The sequence below is a fragment of the Geotrypetes seraphini genome, chromosome 6, assembly GCF_902459505.1.
Source record: "Geotrypetes seraphini chromosome 6, aGeoSer1.1, whole genome shotgun sequence".
Taxonomy (NCBI): domain Eukaryota; kingdom Metazoa; phylum Chordata; class Amphibia; order Gymnophiona; family Dermophiidae; genus Geotrypetes; species Geotrypetes seraphini.
In genome coordinates, this window is record NC_047089.1 from 244452778 (window position 1) to 244472930 (window position 20153).

The 20153-nt window shown below is 40.8% G+C and overlaps 1 protein-coding gene across 7 annotated transcripts in view; it reads left to right on the plus strand.

The window, feature by feature from the left end:
* CTPS2 (CTP synthase 2) overlaps positions 1 to 20153 on the plus strand; it is a 212586-nt gene that overhangs the window by 89738 nt on the left and 102695 nt on the right. For all 7 annotated transcript variants that reach the window (XM_033948181.1, XM_033948183.1, XM_033948179.1 and 4 more), the window contains exons 10-12: positions 1016 to 1148; positions 2654 to 2742; positions 15267 to 15361. In XM_033948181.1, coding sequence (XP_033804072.1) covers positions 1016 to 1148; positions 2654 to 2742; positions 15267 to 15361 — 317 coding nt within the window. The remainder of the gene's footprint in view (positions 1 to 1015; positions 1149 to 2653; positions 2743 to 15266; positions 15362 to 20153) is intronic.

Below are 20153 nucleotides of genomic sequence, written 5' to 3' on the forward strand. Positions count from 1 at the left end.
ACCATCAAGTCCGGCGATCCGCTCACGCGGAGGCCCAGCCAGGTGTACACCTGGCGTAATTTTAGTCACCCATATCCCTCTATGCCTCTCGTAAGGAGATGTGCATCTAGTTTGCTTTTAAATCCTAAAGTGAAACTTAGCAAGTAAACTGTAATAATGCTATTGGATTGTTGGTTCTAATGAATGTGACTGTTGGACAGACTGGATGGATCATCTAGATCAGTGGTTCTTAACCTTGTTGGAGGTACTTAACCCCACCAGTTTCATATGCGTGTTCACCGAACCCTTCTTTATTCCCTTAGTTTTGCCGGAGCTAGACTAGAATTACTCAACTTGGCATTGCAAATCATGCAATTAGGACGCTGACTCCCATCACGTTCCGTTATACATGTGAATCCATATTGTACATATTCGTCCGACCACTTTCGTATTTTGCTCGACATAGTTAGTAAGGGATTAAAATATTAAGATAGGTATCACATGACGTACCATCACAACAGTTACAATTCGACTACTGTGCACATCAAATCCCCTGCAGCACAGATAGGCCAAGCGATGTTGCGTGATCACCTGCAGCCAATTATGGACAAGCGGGGCGTATCATCACGAATCATAAACGCTTCGGTCACGTTCAATCATCTATCAGTTAAATCACAAATTTTGATCAGGAATTGATTGATGTATATAAGGCGTTAGTTACAGATTGATAGATCAAGAAACCGAGTCCACGATCAGTCTTGATCAAAATCACCGAATAACTGATAGATGATTGAACGTGACCGAAGCGCTATATGAGTCGGAGGTGTGTTTTGACCTCCGCCGAACCCATGAGACTGACTCACCGAACCCCTGGGGTTCGGTTGAACCCAGGTTAAGAACCACTGCTCTAGATTTTTATCTTCCGTCATTTACTATCTTACTAAGGCCTTTAGCAAAGCAAGTGTTTGTAACAGCTGTTGGTAAGCAGCCCTGCGGAGCGGACCTCGCCAGTAACTGTGCACATTTTTCATCTCAGGTATGAGAGGCTGATGCAGACCTGCTCCATAGCTTTGGTTGGAAAATATACCAAGCTGAGTGACTGCTACGCGTCAGTCTTCAAGGCCTTGGAACACTCTGCTCTGGCGATGAACCACAAACTGAACTTGATGGTGAGGGTTATTGTATGTGCTCAAGGTGACTTTTCTTTTCAGGTGGTTTTTAATTAACCCAGTTTTGTATGTTCCGGAAGCGACTGCTGTTACTTAGTGAGAGAGACCGAGCGTGGGAGGGTAGAGTGTGGCATGGTGGTTAAAGCTGTAGCTTCAGCGCCCTGAGGTTGTGGGTTTAAACTAGAGGTCTGCACGGGAACGGGGATCGCGGGAATCCAGCGGGAATCCACCCTAACCCGCGGGACTCCCACGGGGACCCCCCTCTGGCCCACGGGACTCCCACAGGGACCCCCCCTCTAGCCAAAGGGACTCCTACGGGGATGGAAGGCTTTGGAAGCAAGGTTCGTCCATATAATATAATGGACACGTCAGCCTTAGTAAAAGAGGGGGTTTATAAATTAATTACCTGAACAGAAAACAAAAAAAGGGTTCCACCAAAGAGATTCCACAAGGAAAACAGCAGCTCAAACACAAAAGAAACTGGAATTGATGATTCTGTCAGAAGTAATTGCTGCTTTTTATGGGACGGGCAGGGATGGAAATAATTCCTTGCGGGGATGGGTGGGGATGGAGAGGTTCCTGACGGGGACGGGTGGGGATGGAGAGGATCCTGGCGGGGACGGGTGGGGATGGAGAGGATCTTGGCGGGGACGGGCGGGGATGGATGGGATTTCTGTCCCCACGCAACTCTCTAGTTTAAACCCACGCTGTTTCCTGTGACCCTGGGCAATTCGTTTAATCCCCCCCTTACCACAGGTTCATTAGATAGATTGTGAGCCCGCCTGGAAAGACAGGGAAAAATGCTTAAGTACCTGAATAAATTCATGTAAACCATTCTGAGCTCCCCTGAGAGAACAGTATAGAAAATTGAATAAATAGTGCGAAAAGTTTCTGGTAACCAGAGCTGATACTGTGATGTCACAGTGCCTCATTCCACCAATAAGAGCCAACCAGTGATGTCACAATGGCTGGATTGTCTTATACTTGGCTCACTTTTACTACATTTTGATTTCTAGAGCAACACAGTGGCTAAAGCTACAGCCTTAGCAGCCTTGAGATTATGGGTTCAAACCCACGCTGGCTCCTTGTGACTCTGGGCAAGTCACTTAATCCCCCCACTGCCCCAGGCACATTAGATAGATTGTGAGCCCACCAAGACAGATAGGGGAAAATGCTTCAGTACCTGAATAAATTAATGTAAACCATTCTGAGCTCCCCTGGGAGAACAGTAGAGAAAATTGATTAAATAAATAAGGGTCCCTAAGACTACAGAGGGGGCATGGCCAGGGGTGGAGAGTAGACAATCTTGCACTAACCAGGCCATAGAAAAAGGCCATTTTTATAGCCTTCATGCAAGGCTGGCTAAGGCCACCTTTTACCACAGCTTAGTAAAAGAGCCCCTAAAATCCTTAAAAACAAAGCAGTTTTATTATCTGCCTATAGTAAACTTTTGTATAATTATCCTCAAGCCCGGCTTTTTATCTTTTTTTCCTTCCCTTTCCTAGTACATAGACTCTGCAGAGCTGGAGGAATCCATGGAAGCTGAAAACCCCATCAAGTATCATCGGGCTTGGGAAAAGTTGTGCAAGGCAGAGTAAGTACCATTGAGAGGATGATTTTCATGTTACAGAGCTTATCCCTTGGGAGGGTGGAGGAGAGAGGTATTTGACAAAACTTTAGCCTTGGATGACAGGATGGCACTGGTTAGAATAGGAGTTGAACCATCGTTCACTCTAAGTTAAGCAGGAGTCCTCCAACTGCATTGCTACCACTAGAGGGCAGTGTTTCAATATAGTGTTTCAATTATTAGGGACCGGCAGATTCCCTGGAGTCCTAAAGGGGCTTGCCTGTCCCACATTACTGGAAATATGATAACATAAGAATAGCCTTACTGGGTTAGACCAATGGTCCATCAAGCCCAGTAGCCCGCTCTCATGGTAGCACACTCCAGGTCACTAGTACCTGGCCAAAACCCAAGGAGTAGAAACATTCCTGATGCGGTATATAAACTTAAGGTTTAGATTAGATTAGATTCCATGCTACCGATCCAGGGCAAGCAGTGGCTTCCCCCATGGCGCAGTGGTTAAAGCTACAGACTCGGCACCCTGAGGTTGTGAGTTCAAACCCACGCGCAGCTCCTTGTGACCCTGCCGGTGGTAAATTCAAAATTCTGGAACGGGTCGTTTGAGCTATCCCTTGCCTGCAGCTGTGGACCGGATCCCAGCGCCTCGCAGGTAAAGACTGAGCAGAAGTATTCATTGAGTAGTTCGGCTTTAGCGGAGTCCGATGCTACATATTTACCGTCAGGTTTCCTAAGGCGCACTATCCCACCTGCGTTCCTTTTTCTGTCACTAACATACCTGAAAAAGGATTTATCCCCTTTTTTGATATTCTTTGCTAGATTCTCTTCCATCCGAAGTTTGGCATCTCTGACTGCTGTTTTGACATTTCTAGATTTCGCCCGATAGTCTTCTTTAGCTTCTAGTCTTTCTGATTGTTTGTAGGATACAAATGCTCATTTCTTCTGTTTCACGAGTTCCGAGATCTCCACGGAAAACCACTGAGGTTTATTATTTCTCCGCCGTTTACTCACTATTTTTATATAGAGGTTGGTTGCTTCCTGTAGTGTAGATTTTAGAGTTGACCACAGTACCTCCACACTATCTGTTGTGTCCTGGTTTTGCAGCGCCTCGTAGACAAAATTTCCCATGCTCTTGAATTTAGTACCTTTAAAGCTAAGGACCTTTGTGGATGTGTTTGATCTAGTGAAACCTTTCCTGAGGTGAAACCACACCATGTTGTGGTCACTGGAGGCTAACGCTTTGCCCACTGAAACCTCTGTGGGCTCCAATACCATCTGTTTGAGTTGTGCGCTTCCCGTATGGAGGTTAGTAGCCTCCTGGTGCCGCTGGTCGTAGCTGAAAGTTTGTTCCAGTCTGCATCAGGCATATTGAAGTCCCCCAACAGTACTGTGTCTCCACGCAGTGTGATGGTCTCGATGTCTTCGATTAATTCTATGTCCATATCATCCTGTTGCCTTGGAGGTCTGTTTACAACACCAAGATACAGGCATTTGTCACCTCGAATACTGTGTACAATTCTGATCGCCACATCTCAAAGAAGATATAGCGGAATTAGAAAAGGTACAGAGAAGGGCATCAAGAATGATAAAAAGAATGGGGCAACTTCTCTATAAGGAAAGGCTAAAGCAGTCGGGGCTTTTCAACTTGGAGAATAAGAGACAGCTGAGAGGAGATAATAATAATAATAATAATAACAACTTTATTTTTCTATACCGCCATAGTCAGACGACTTCTAGACGGTTCACATCGAAAGAAGGCTGGACATTCAGCGAATTACAAATGCAAGAGGGGAATGTTGCAGAAGAAAAAGGGGTGTAAGGGGAGGGAATGTAAGAGGGGTTGTAAGGGGAGGGGAAGTGAGAGGGGTAGGAATTGCCTGAGAGATTGCTTCAGGTTTGTAGGGGGAAAATGCGTAGATATGATAGAGTCTATAAAACAGTGGTTCCCAACCCTCTCCTGGAGTACCACCAGGCCAGTCGGGTTTTCAGGATAGCCCTAATGAATATGCATGGAGAAGATTTGCATGCCTGGCACGTCCATTATATGCAAATCTCTCTCATGCATATTCATTAAGTCTATCCTGAAAACCCGACTATCCTGGTGGTCCTGCAGGAGAGGGTTGGGAACCACCGATATAAAATACTAAGGGCTCCTTTTACTAACATGCCCTAGCGGTTTTAGCGTGCGCGCTACATGCTAACACCTCTATAGAGCTTGCATTAGTATTTTCAACATAGCGCGCGCTAAAAACGCTAGCGCACCTTAGTAAAAGGAGCCCTAAGTGGAATAGAACGGGTAGACATGAATCACTTGTTTACTGTTTCCAAAAATACTAAGACTAGGGGTCATGCAATGAAGCTACTAACGGCCTCGTTTAGAAAGCTGCGCAGCAAAGCCCCGAAGCCCTTTATATCTCCATGGGCTTTGAGGCTTTATGAAGTAGATTTAAAACATAAGCCGTAGAAACTATTTCTTCACTCAGCGTGCAATTAACCTCTAGAATTTGTTGCTAGAGATGAGCTTAGCAGGGTTTAGAAAAGGTATGGCTAATTTCCTAAAACAAAATTCCATGAGCCATTATTAAGATAGTCTTGGGGAAATCTACTGCTTATTCCCAGGATAAGCAGCATAAAATCTGTTTTGCTCTTTGAGATCTTGCCAGGTATTTGGAACCTGGGTTGGCCACAGGATACTGGGCTTGATAGACCTTCAGTCTGTCCCAGTACGGCAACTCTTATGTTTTTATATTCTAACAACCAACAATGGACTATCATTGGTCTTAACTGATGTTAATTAGTACTAGGAATAGTTTCCCATTTTAATCTGGCAAGTTCTTTTAGGCCCACACGATGAATACATCTGTTCACCGATCCGACAATAAAAGCCTGCCACTACAAAAGATTCTTGGACAGAACTCTTGCCTTCCAGGCAGGCAAATGGAACGATTGGCATAGTAACGTTATCACGCTCTCCTCATCCTACTTCAGTTTTAAGAAAACTGGTAAAAACGAGTTTGTTCAATCGATTTGTAAACTAAGATTCTATACTGCTCTGCTTATTCATAGAAACATAGAAACATAGAATATGACGGCAGAAAAGGGCTGTAGCCCATCAAGTCTGCCCACCTTAATGACCCACCCCCAGACTTCACCCGGCTAGAGATCCCACATACATATCCCATTTCTTTTTGAAATCGAGCACGTTGCTGGCGTTAATCACCTGCAATGGAAGTTCATTCCAATGATCGACCACCCTTTCGGTGAAGAAATACTTCCTGGCGTCGCCATGAAATTGCCCACCTTTGATTTTCTTTTTTTTTTTTTTTTTTTTTTTTTTTCCATTATATTTTTATTTTCAAATTTTACAAAAAGTGTACATAATAATAAAATACATTTGATAAATGCATGGTATCACTTTTATATCTAACACAATGTATGTCTGAATTTGATTTTCCCCTTCACCCTCCCCCCACCCTTTTATTGCTTTAATATAATATTTTTAATTTTCAAATTTTATAAAAGTATACAACATATTAGAATACAATTATTCAATAACATATTTATATCTAATACAATATATTCTGGATAAATTTATTCATTTTCCCTCCCCCCACCCTTCTATTATTTTTTAATCATATGTTACATTTTGTATCATATATTATAATATATTATATATAAATTGTTTTCCTTACCCCCCCTATATGTGTGTCATAAAAATAAAAAAAAAATCTCTAAAAGAAGAAAAGAAGAAAAAGTATTCTATTATTTATTCATTACAGTATTTTGTCAATGGCCCCCATATTTTTATAAATTTATTATATGTCCCCTTTTGTATTGCTATTATTCTTTCCATTTTAAAAATATGGCATATTGTATTCCACCAAAATGTGTAATTTAGGTTGTTGTAATTTTTCCAATTATTAGTTATATGTTGAATGGCAACCCCTGTCATAATTAATAAAAGCTTATTATTTTCTGGTGAAATTTGACTTTTTTTTCTCATCATTGTTCCAAATAAAATTGTATCATATGATATTGCAATATGATTTTCCATTAATTTATTAATTTGTGGCCAAATTGAATTCCAAAAAATTTTAATATAAGGACAATGATATAATAAATGATCTAATGTCCCTGGTTCTAGATTACAGTGCCAGCATCTATTAGACTTAGAACTGTCTAGTTTTTGCAAACGAGTAGGGGTCCAAAAAGCTCTATGTAATAAAAAGAACCATGTTTGTCTCATAGACGCTGACACTGTACATCCCATTCTCCAAGACCAAATTAGTGGCCATTGAGATGCATTAATTTGATGTCCAATCTCAATGCTCCAAATGTCTCTTAGACCATTTTTTGGTTTTTTAATTAAATATCCAGATATTAATTTATACCACAATGCGGCTTGATGTCCTAGGAAGTCTGCTTTAAAGCATAAGAACTTTAAACTATATTGATTGTTTAATGATTTCCATTCAGGGAACCCAACCTGAATGGCCTGCTTCAATTGCAACCATTTAAAACTTTGTGTTTTATTAAGACCAAATCTATGTTGCAATTGTGAAAAATCCAGCAGTTTACCTTCTGAAATAACATCGTCTAGAGATCTAATGCCTGCAATAATCCAGTTCTTCCAAAGGATTTGAGTTCCGCCAATTTTGATCTTGGAGTTTATCCATATGGATTGATTAGTTGATTTGTATATTGGGATGGGTGTTAATTTATCAATAAATCTCAATGTTTTCCAAGTATCCATTATTATTTTATTTTCTTTGTATCTTTTAGGTATATTAATACTTGGTATATGAACTAAATTTAGGGGAAACATAAGGCGCCATTCCAAATATAACCAATCTGGTGCATTATCTATAAGTTCTGGGAGGATCCAATACATACCCTGACGTAGAATATAGGCTTGATGGTACCTATAGAAATTTGGAAAATTTACCCCTCCCTCCTTAATTGATTTTTGTAAGGTTACTAAAGCTATTCTAGGTGTTTTACCAAGCCAAAGAAATTTTGTTAAAATTCTATTAAGCTTTTTATAAAAGGACCCCTGAAAATAAATAGGTATCATACTCATTTGGTAGCAAACTACAGGCAACATCATCATTTTAATAGTTTGAACTCTTCCCCACCAAGAAATATGTAATGGGTTCCATTGCTCACATAACTCCGTAACTTTTTTTAATACATATTTTTCATTTTCTTTTACAGTATCTTCAATTGTTTTTTTAACTTGAATGCCTAGATATTTAAATCCTTCTTCTTTCCATATGAATGGAAAAATATCAAATAATCCTTTTACACAGTAAACATTCAAGGGTATAATTTCAGATTTATTCCAATTAATTTTATAACCTGAAAATTTGCCAAACTTATCAATTAATTCCAATAAAGAAGATAAGGTAGACTCTGGGTTTCTCAAATAAAGCAAAATATCATCCGCATAAGCCGAAATTTTATATTCCATATCTGAATATGGAATACCTTGTATCTCCCTCGTTTGCTGTATTGCTAACAATAAGGGTTCTAATACAACATCAAATAACAAAGGAGATAACGGACATCCTTGTCTAACTCCCCTCTGCAATTGAAAACCATCAGATATCTTATTATTAATATTTAATCTTGCAATTGGGAAGCTATACAAAGTTTTTACCATTTGTATAAATCCAGAACCTATACCAAACCATTCTAAAGCCTGATACATAAAATTCCATTCTACTCTATCAAATGCTTTTTCAGCATCTAATGAAACTGTAAAAGCCGGTTCATCCATTTTTTTTGACAAGTTTAGCATGTGAAATAATAGTCTAGAGTTATTGGAGGAATGTCTTTTAGCAACGAAACCCGTTTGATGTATATCTATAATATGTGGGAGAGCTTTGGCTAATCTCAAAGCCAAAATTTTCGCCAAAATTTTATTATCAACATTTATCAAAGATATAGGCCTGTAGTTCGAAACCAAAGTAGGATCTTTATTTGGCTTAGGCAAAACAATTATTATTGATTCAGCCATAGTACCTTTTATATTACCTTTTATAAGTTGTGTCTGATATAATTTTAATAAATGTGGGGAGAGGATATTTTGAAATGTTTTATAAAATTCTACTGTGTAACCATCACCACCTGGAGCGGATCCAACTCTAAGAGATCTCAATGCTGTTTCTAATTCTTTTAATGATATAGGTTCTTCTAAACTTCGTTTTATATGATCAGGAATCTTAGGTCCATTTATTAAATCTAAAAATTTTTTTCCATCTTTTTGTTTCTCCAAATAAGGTTCGGAAGAATATAGATCCTTATAAAAATTTAAAAATTGTTTTAATATTATATTTGTTTGATTTGTTATTATACCATTATCATCTTTTATTCCATTAATATTAGTTCTCCTTTTTTTTGCCTTAAGATAATTTGCTAATAATTTTCCCGCCTTATTAGAATTTCCATAATACACTGCTTGTTTGGAAAACAAATCTTTTCTTATCATTTTTGAAGTTAATTCATTATATTTACCTTTTACTTTCAAAAGAGCTTGCAAAACTTCATATTCCCATTTACTTATCAATTTAGCTTCTAATATTTTTATTTCTTTTTCTAATTCTATATATTGTTTTTTAATTTGTTTCCTAATAAAAGCTGAATATGATATGATATTACCCCTCATAGTTGCTTTAAATGCATCCCATACATTCTCTATAGATGTATCTTCCACTAAATTTATTTGAAAAAATTCATTAATTTGTGTTTTGAAATTTTTCAAAAATTTGTCATCCACAAGCAATGCATTATCAAATCTCCAAAGAGGTCTATTATTTTCTAATTGATCTAATTGTAATTCTATCCATATTCCCGCATGATCCGAAATGATAATAGGATCAATGGAGGCTTTAATCACTTGTTGCACTTTATTTGTTGAAACAAAAATATAATCTATTCTTGAAAATGATTTATGAACCTGTGAACAAAAGGAATATTCCTGATCATTAAAATGAAGAATACGCCATATATCTTTCAAATCACATGATCGAACTAAATTATCTAGACCTAAAGATTTAATATTTTTACCTGGTTTTTTATCCAATAATGGATCCATTACAGCATTAAAATCTCCAGCCACCACTAAATTAGAGGCAGCCAGTGGTAATAACATATTTTGTAGCTTTTTGAAAAATTCTGATTGATTCGAATTAGGGGCATATATATTAAATAACGTCAGGGTATCATTTCCCATACCTATATCGATATGTATCCATCTTCCATGTGGATCTGAATTTTTTACCTTTATATTGGCCATACATTTTTTATTAATAAGGATTGCAACCCCTGCTTTTTTACCCACTGCTGGAGCAAAAAAACATTCTTTTATCCATCCACCTGATAATTTCTGTGATTCCTTCATATTAAGATGGGTCTCTTGCAGACAGTAAATATCTGCATTTTGTTTTTTTAAAAATGTTAATATTTTTTTCCTTTTAATTACGTGATTCAGGCCATTGACATTAATAGAATATATTTTAAAAGACATTATATATTTTAATACTTTTCATTATCTTATTCTTCCTCTCCTCTTTCATATTTAATATCCAAAAAATTTTCTTCATGACACACATATTTAACCCTAATGTATCTCCCTTAATTATTCTAATAAATATTCTCCTTATCCCTCCCTTTCCCTCCCAATACATTGGCTGCTTAAGGATACACATTGGAACTGTAATCCTAACATTCTCCCCATTCCAGGCAATCAATATTCAATTGTTTAAACAAATTTCCCTTCTATCTATCTATATTGATCTTTTATATTTATTTAATCATTTTCCATAACATTTTATTAATGTATCATTATCCATTTAACAATATGTTAATTTGTATTTCCTTAGTATTATGATTTCAACATATAATTATTTTAAACATATATGCAGTGTATTATTTAATAATTTTCCTATATTCTGTTCTTTCTTTCATATAATTATTATTGTCTTTTCTTTGTATTGTATTTCCTCCATTTCTTCAAATATTTCGATATGTTATATTTTCTAATTTTTCATAGAGTCTTCAAAACCATCTTAATGTATTATGTTAATATATCATAGGTTCTGGTTTAGAGAGAAAATCTTTTAGTTTTTCGGGATCCTCAAAATATAAGGACTTGTCTCCAGATGACACTCTCATTTTCGCCGGGTAGTATAGACCATATTTAAATCCTTTTTCTTTTAGTAGAGGTCTCATGTCTAGTAGTCTTTTTCTTTTAGTTGCTGTGTTTTTGGCGAAGTCTGGTAAAAACCATAATCTTGATCCTTTATAATTTAGGTTTTTATCTTTTTTTGCTGCATTTAGTATCTCTAGTGCTTGTTGGTATCTCAGCATTTTGAAAATTATTGGTCTTGGTCTGTTTTTGTTTTCTAAATTTTTAATTGGGATTCTATGCGCCCTTTCAATTTCAATTGGTTGTTTCAAGTCTAACTGTAGTATTTTTGGAATTAAATTCTCAAGGAAAAGGATAGTATTTTTTCCCTCTAAATTTTCTTGTATTCCAAAAAGTTTGATGTTTTTCCTTCTTCCTCTATTCTCGTAGTCCTCCAGTTGATCTTTTAATTTATTTAATTCCAGGTTGTCGTTTTTACATCTTTTTGATTCACATTCTATAGTTTCCATTTTTGATTCTAGTTCAGTTGTTCTTTTGTTGTTAACTTCCATTTGTCTATGAATATTTAAAATTTCTTCTTTCATTTCCGACATATTAGTTATAGTTTCCTTGAGCATTTGTTTGATTTGTTTTAGTTCTTCCATAACTTCTGTTTTGCTTAATGTGTCTGATTCTTCGATAGGAAGTGGTATCTTGCTTGGAGTTATTTGTTCTTGTTTCTGTCTTTTTGCAGATGTACCAGCCTCATTTTTGTTTTGTCTGGTACTTGCCATGTTATTGTTTTATTTTTCTTGGTTATTATTATTATTTCTTGTATTTAGTCTTTTAGATTTGGTATTCTTAGGTTTTTAATCTCTTTTCTTCCAAGATTTTGTTCTATCTTTTGAAGTAGAAATTTTTCTTTTTAAGCTCTTTTCTTTTCCTTTACCTATGTCAGTTTGAAAATTCTTTTCTCACTTTCACTTTTTCAATGAAGTAGGGGAACTTTTTTTCTCCTCTCACAAGCCCAATCGCAGCCCTGATTAAGGAGAGCAACACTTTTTTTAGAGTTATTTTTCCTATTTTGACCAACTTTAAGCAATTTTCTTCTGTTTTTTCTCAGCGTCTCTCAATTTCCTCAATGTCTTGCTGTTTCAGTTTTTTAAAGTTCCGTTGAACCTTTTCTCTGTCTCCTCTCTCACAAGCCCAATCGCAGCTTTGTCAGAGGAAAATAATATTCAATTCAGTATTTATTTTAGTAAGCTGATATTTATTTGTCTTCAGCGCTTCGGCACTTAATTATTGAGAGAAAATGCAAGTATTCCTCTCTCTCAATTTTTTTTTTTAATCCCCTTTTTTATCAAAGAATAATCTTTTTCCTTTTTTGGTTTTAATATATCTGGTCAGAATACAAATTCTTTCACAATTTCTCCAATCAAATTGTTTGATCTCTCACTTGTACTTCGCGGTTTCAGTGCTGCATTCAAGTTTAATGAAACCGCCAAAAATACAATTGGTTCTCTGCCTTCCCGTTTCTTGTCTGCACTTATCTCACTTCAACTGTAGTAATTCAGGTTTTTTTTTTTTTTTTTTTTTTTTTGGTTATATCTGATCGGAACACAATCTTTCTTCACAATTTCCCAATCAGATTATCTGGTCATTCACATTCATCTCGCTGTATCAGTATTGCTTTCAAGCCTCTTGAAACTGTTGAAAACACAGACAGCTCTCAGCTTTCCTGACTCTTACCAGCTTTTTTCTGTTTCTGTTATATTTGTTCAGAATATAAACTTTTTTCCTTTTTTTTTCCACAATTTCGCCAAACTGTTTGATCACTCACATCTACTTCGCGGTTTCAGCGCTGCATTCAAACTTCATAAAACCGCCATTACAAACGGTTCTCTGTCTTCCCGACTCTTATCAGCACATATCACGCTTCAAATGTAGCAATTCAGTTGTTTTTTTTTTCTACAGTTATATCTTGTCAGAACACAACCTTTCTTTACAATTTCTCAATTAAACATACATCTCGCAGTCTCTTGAAATCGCTGAAAACACAGACAACTCTCTATTTCCCGACTCTTATCAGCTTTTTTTTTTTTTTTCAGTTCACATTCATCTCGCAGTCTCAGCACTGCTTTAAAGCCTCTTAAAACCTCCGAAAACACAGACTGCTTTCCCGATTCTTATCAGCTATTTTTTTTTTTGTATCTGGTCGGAATATAAACATGTACTTCAGCGCTGTATTCAATTTTATGTAACCGCCAACACAAACGGCTCTCTGCTTTCCCGACTCTTGTCAGCACATACCTCTCTTTAAATGCCGCAATTTAGGATTTTATCTTGTATCTTTTGTTCAGCTTTTTATATATATATTTTCTATATAATTATTTTGAAGGAAAAATAATTTTTTTTTTTATTTCATTGCCTGGATGGTGAGGAGCTTCACGATCACACCTCCATCCGTGCTCGCGTTAAGCCACGCCCTCCCCACCTTTGATTTTCAGCGGATGACCTCTTGTGGTTGAAGGTCCTTTAAGAAAGAATATATCGTCTTCCACCTCGATGCGGCCCGTGATATATTTAAAAGTCTCAATCATGTCCCCCCTCTCTCTACGTTCCTCGAGCGAGTATAGTTGCAGTCTATTCAGTCTTTCCTCATATGGGAGGTTCTTGAGTCCCGAGACCATCCTGGTGGTCATTCGCTGAACCGACTCGATTCTCCGCACATCTTTTTGATAATGTGGTCTCCAGAATTGAACACAATATTCAAGATGAGGTCTCACCATGGATCTGTACAGGGGCATTATGACTTCGGGCCTCCGGCTGACGAAACCTCTACGAATGCATCCCACCATTTGTCTAGCCTTGGATGCAGCTTTCTCCACCTGCTTGGCAGTTTTCATGTCTTCACTAATGATTACTCCCAAATCACGTTTTGCCAGTAACCCTAAGAACTATATAGTTTTCCAATTCTTTCATTATGTAAGATTGTATTGTTGACTTTGATTGTAACCTCTTCGCTGATTGTCCAGCGCTTCTTGCTGTAAACCGCCTCGAACTTCCATGGTTTTGGTGGTATATAAAAATAAAATTATTATTATTAATTTGCAGTTAAACACATAACTGCTTTTAGCTGGTGGTCTACAAACTGAGCGTACAAAATCCATAGCATGCAACTGCATGGGGACGGGGATGGGGACCTGGGAGTAGAGAATGATGTGGTGAAGAATTTATCACCGTTCCTGTCCCCACAGATAACTACAGGAAACCATCCCATGTCATTCTTTAGTATCTGTTAGAGAATGACATGGTGACTATTGCCCATGGCTAGCCGCTGATAACCTGCTGAAATGGGGAGGAAAAAAACTGGTTGCTGCAGGTACGGGGACAAGGCCATTCATTGCCCCGTGGAGCGGTGAATGGCCTTTTCCCCGCAGTTAAATATTTTGCGCGTGTAGCCTCACTTATCACCCCTCCTGATTGTGTGGTCCAGCAGCCCCCTATTTCCTTCCTCCTGATCACTGTGATCTGGGCATCTCCCTCCCTCTCTTCCCCTCACCGTTGCTGGTGATTTTCATTTTTCTTTCTCTGAATGGCACGAGCCTTTAAACAAGTCACGCGCGGCTGCCTGAAACTTCTCTTCTGATACAACTGGAAACAGGAAGTTGCGTCAGAGGAGAAGTTTCAGTTCAGCCACATGCAACTTGTTTAAAGGCCCGTGCCACTCGAAGACAGAAAAATGAAAATCGCCAGCTAAGGTGAGGGGAAGGGCGGGAGGGAGATGTCTAGACCACGGCGAAGGGAGAGAGGGACAGATGCTGAAGGGAAATGGGGAGGAGAGAGTGGGGAGCAGATGCTGCATGGAAATGGGTAGGAGAGAGAGGGGAGAAGATGCTGAAGGAAAGTGGGGAGGAGAGATAGAGGGGACACATAATGGATGGAAGGAGGGGATAAAGAAAAAAGGGTACATGCTTAATTGGGGAAACAGATACCAGATCTGAGGGGAGGAAAGAGATGCTAAAAACCACCTGGGGTAGGGAAGGAAAGATGGAAGAGAAGAAGACAAAGATGCCAGACTGGGGGAGGAGGGGAAGCAGAGGGAAGAAGATTGCAATATAATAAAATAACATAAAAATATATTACATATAGTAAAAGTAATTTGCTGAACTTTCATGTTACGTAGTTCATTCGATAGAGAAAACCAGTGTCACCCAGTTGGGTCCTTAATTCCAGTGGTCCCTTCTGGTCATTTCAGCTCTAAGTATAATTGCCTGTCTTTGTATAACACTTTGTGATTATAAATCAGTATTATACAGTACTTAAGTGCAGAATGCAAGAAACCGATGAGTCAGTTTCCTCCTCCCTCCGCCCCATTCTAACAAGTCACTTGTCTGTTGTCTTTCAGTGGTATTTTAGTACCAGGAGGCTTTGGACTAAGGGGAACCGAGGGCAAACTTCAAGCAATCTCGTGGGCCAGAGAAAAGAAAAAACCTTTTCTTGGTAGGACCATTTAACTCTGAAAATTACATTGCTTGGTTGATTTCCTGAATCCAGAGCTCAAAGTACGTGTCACCTGATAAGCTTTATTGCCATTTGAAGAACTTGTTATTATGTTCTAAGAGATACCATAGCTAGGGTTGCCAGATTTTACGATTGTAAAATCCGGACACCCTAGATCAGCGATGGCGAACCTATGGCACGCGTGCCAACTGTGGCACGCGAAGGCCTTGCAGCTGGCACGCACAGGGCCGCCATCAGGGCAGTACTACCAGGGGGTGCACAGGAGAGAGAGCTGAACGGGGACGATGGGGGACCCGCGGGGTTAAATATAACTCGAGCCGCGAGGCTCGTCTTCTACTCCGACTGCTCTGCCGCTCACACAGCCGATCGGAAATCTTCCCCGACGTCAGCGCTGACGTTGGAGGGAGGGCTTAAGCAAAGCCCGCCCTCCGACGTCAGCGCTGAAGTCGGGGAAGATTTCCGATCGGCTTTGTGTGCGCGGCGGGACAGGCAGGAAATAGAAGACAAGCCTATGCGGCTCGAGCTACATTTTGCTGAGAAAGTTGCTAAGATGGGCTGGGAGACAAACGGGGAACACAGAAGGGGGAGGGAGTGTGTTTTGGACACAAGGCATGAACTTGGGAGAAAGGAAGGGAGGGAAAGAAATGCTGAGGTGGGGGAGGGAATGGGTTTTTGGACACAGAAGGCGGGAGAGAGGAAAGGAGGGAAAGAGATGCTGAGGTGGGGGAGGGAATGGGTTTTTGCACACAGAAGGCATGGACTTGGGAGAGAGGAAGGGAGGGAAATAGATGCTGAGGTGGGGGAGGGAATGGGTTTTTGGACACAAGGCATGAACTTGGGAGAGAGGAAGGGAGGGAAAGAGATGCTGAGGTGGGGGAGGGAATGGGTTTTTGGACACAAGGCATGAACTTGGGAGAGAGGAAGGGAGGGAAATAGATGCTGAGGTGGGGGAGGGAATGGGTTTTTGGACACAGAAGGCATGGACTTGGGAGAGAGGAAGGGAGGGAAATAGATGCTGAGGGGGAGGGAATGGGTTTTTGGACACAAGGCATGAACTTGGGAGAGAGGAAGGGAGGGAAAGAGATGCTGAGGTGGGGGAGGGAATGGGTTTTTGGACACAAGGCATGGACTTGGGAGAGAGGAAGGGAGGGAAATAGATGCTGAGGTGGGGGAGGGAATGGGTTTTTGGACACAGAAGGCATGGACTTGGGAGAGAGGAAGGGAGGGAAAGAGATGCTGAGGTGGGAGAGAGAATGTGTTTTTGGACACAGAAGGCAAGGACTTGGGAGAGAGGAAGGGAGGGAAAGAGATGGTTGTGTACACGGGGAATAGAAGAAAGGAGAATTTTTGGTCATAGGGAGGGAGTGAGGTACAGACAGTGGCATACCAGGGTGGGGGCGGTCTGCCTCGGTTTTACGCCCCAAGGGGGTGCACAGCTGGCCACCCTCCAGTGTTCTCCCTAGGCTGGCAAACTGCGTCTCTTTAGCCACTTGAGTGCCACTGCCGCCATTGGGAACAGGCCGGTGTCAAGTTCTCCCTGCTTTTCCCTGTGGGGCCGACCAACTCTCGCCACCCGCGTCAATTCTGATGTCGGAGAGGACGTTCTGGGTCAGCCAATCGCTGCCTGGCTGGCCCAGAACGTCCTCTCCGATGTTAGAATTGACGTCGAGTGGCAAGAGTTGGTCGGCCCCGTGGGGAAGAGAAGCAGGGCGAACTCGGCGCCGGCCTGTTTCCGATAGCGGCAGTGGCAGTCTATTCCCCAGTGGCGGTGGCAGCATTTTCCCAATGGTGGTGGCATAGGGGAGAGCAAGGAGAAAGAAAGAAAGGGGGGGACAGGGAGCCAAAAAAAAAAAAAAGAAAGAGGGCTGGGTGAAACAAAGAAAAATGGGGCACGGAGAGAGAGAGAAAGACAGACATACAGAATGAAAGGGGGTATGGAGAGAGAGAAAAAGAAAGAAGGGGGCAGGGTGAAACAAAGAAAAAGTTTGGGGAGGGAATGAGGTCTGGAGGAGAGAAAGCATACAGGAGGCTGAAAAAAGGGAAGAAATATTGGATGCACAGTCAGAAGAATAAAGTGCAACCAGAGACTGATGAAATTACCAAAGGTAGGAAAATGATTTTATTTTCAATTTAGTGATCAAAATGTGTCCGTTTTGAGAATTTATATATGCTGTCTATATTTTGCACTATGGCCCCCTTTTACTAAACCGCAATAGCATTTTTTAGCGCAGGGAGCCTATGAGCTTCAAGAGCAGCGTGGGGTATTCAGCGCAGGTCCCTGCGCTAAAAACGTCTATCGCGGTTTAGTAAAAAGGGAGGGGGAATATTTGTCTATTTTTGTGTAGTTGTTACTGAGGTGACATTGCATAAAGTCATCTGCCTTGACCTCTTTGAAAACCCGCGGAATATAAATGATAATTAACATTTTCTCTGCGTACAGCATGCTTTGTGTTTTTAAAATTTTATTGTTGGTAGATCATTTTGACTTGGCCACAAAGGTAAGGGGAGGGAGGGGAGCTGCTGAAAGAGTCTACCTTGACGTGGTTGCAGGCTTACAAATCTTTTGGTCAAAGAGTGCGGCGACAGAGAAAAGTATGTGTGTATTCGGCCCATGAATGAAATCATTAAAACATTATAAATTGCCAATAAATTGAAATGAAAACCAAAGGATTGTGAATCAAATTGATTCTCTGACAATACAAAGATTCCAACCTTTAAAAATGATATTACATAGTTCAGGCAAATTTATAAAGAGTTTTTAGATACTAAAATCTTGTTATTAAGGTTTAATTGACGTACTGGCACTTTGAGGAAATTCTTTGGTTTTGTGCGGCAGTTTGGGCACTCGGGCTCAAAAAGGTTAGCCATCACTGGCCTAGATCAAGCATGAAAATATAAATGTATAGACTGGACCCCTGAATTCAATATAACATGAGAGAAGCACAGAGAATCCCTTAAGCTTACCGTATTTTCACGCATATAACGCGCGCGTTATACACGATTTTACAAACTGTGCATAACCATGCGCGTTATACGCGTGAGCATGTTTTACAACTTTTTTTTTACATAGTTCCCCCCTCCGACGTCTGATTCACCCCGCAGGACCGCTCGCACCCCCACCCTGAAGGACCACTCGCACCCACCCCCCCACCCCGAAGGACCGCTCGCACGCACTCGCACCCGCACCCCTACCCCGAAGGACCACTCGCACCCCCACAGCCTCCCGACCCCCTCCCCATCATGTAGAAGCTCCTACCGTTGTCCTACTGCTTCCTCTGCCGGCGGTCCCGGCCCTTCTGTGAGCCCTGCGTCTGCGCTGCTTCCTCTTCCGGTGGTCCCGCCCTTTCTCTGATGTCAGAGAAAGGGCGGGACCGCCGACAGAGGAAGCAGTAGGACAACGGTAGGAGCTTCTACATGATGGGGGGGGGTCGGGAGGCTGTGGGGGTGCGAGCGGTCCTTCGGGGTGGGGGTGCGGGTGCGAGTGCGTGCGAGCGGTCCTTCGGGGTGGGGGTGTGAGCGGTCCTGCGGGGGGGGGGTGAATCGGACGTCGGGGGGGCATCAGGCTTTCAGGGTGGGGACAGGACTTCAAGGGGGAGAGGAGAGTCGGGGAGGGCGAAAGGAGAGTCGGGGTGGCCAGAGGAGAGTTGGGGCGGGCGAAAGGAGAGTCGGGCGGCGACGGGAGAGTCGGGGCGGCATGCGCGGTATACGGGTGTGCGCGGTATATAAAAATTTATTTACATAAATTACAGTTTCCCACGCGCTATACCCGTGTGCGCGTTTTACATGGGTGCGCGGTATATGAGTGAAAATACGGTAGTAGTCATTATCTGCTCCTATTTTTCTGTTTCTCTCCCTATCGGCCTTTTCATATCCTCTCTCTACATATCTCTACTCATATACCTGCTATCCGCCACTCTTCCCTCATGTTCTTCTCGCCCTGTTTTTTCTTCCACTCCTTCTCTCACCAAAGTCTCACCTCCCTTGAGCCACAGAAGGAATAAAATTGGCAGTCAGGAACCAAGATAAGATCCTGCGTTCTCATTCCATATCACCCCGCCCGCTTCATATGAGCTTGCTCAGAAAGGAAACGCATTGGGATATGAAGGAAAGAAGACCAGGTCCTGAAATTGTCAGGGTCCTACTGCTTTGCCAAGTGACAGAAAGAGCCAGCAGACACCCTCACCCATTTAAAAAAAAATACTCGAGGGGGGCCTTTTTTCATTTCACATGAATTCTTTGGTTATAAAATAGCACATTGTCAGCCCAGCCTTACATTGCTAGCTGTTAGCATTTTCTGTTGGCCTAACCCAGGGGTAGGCAATTCCGGTCCTCGAGAGCTGGAGCCAGGTCAGGTTTTCAGGATATCCACAATAAATATGCATAAGATAGATTTACATCTCAAGGAGGCAGCGCATGAAAATCCATCTCATACATATTCATTGTGGATATCCTGAAAACCTGACCGGGCTCCGGCTCTCAAGGACTAGAATTGCCTACCCCTGGCCTAACCCATGTCAGCAGAGGCCTATGGACATTATATCAGTCTGACTCTGGAATGTTGATGCAGATAGACCCTAAATGCTCCTGCACAGAATCCACATACTTTAAGCATCCAGCCAGACTGGATTGTTTAGCAAGAAGGTATTCTACTCGAATGGGACAAAGAAACCAAACTAAAATTTAATTTTATAGACCGAGTCATCAACCAAGAGGAGCTTGACTCGGTTTACAATAATGTAAAACATAATCCATAAATTTGACGAGAAAAAGT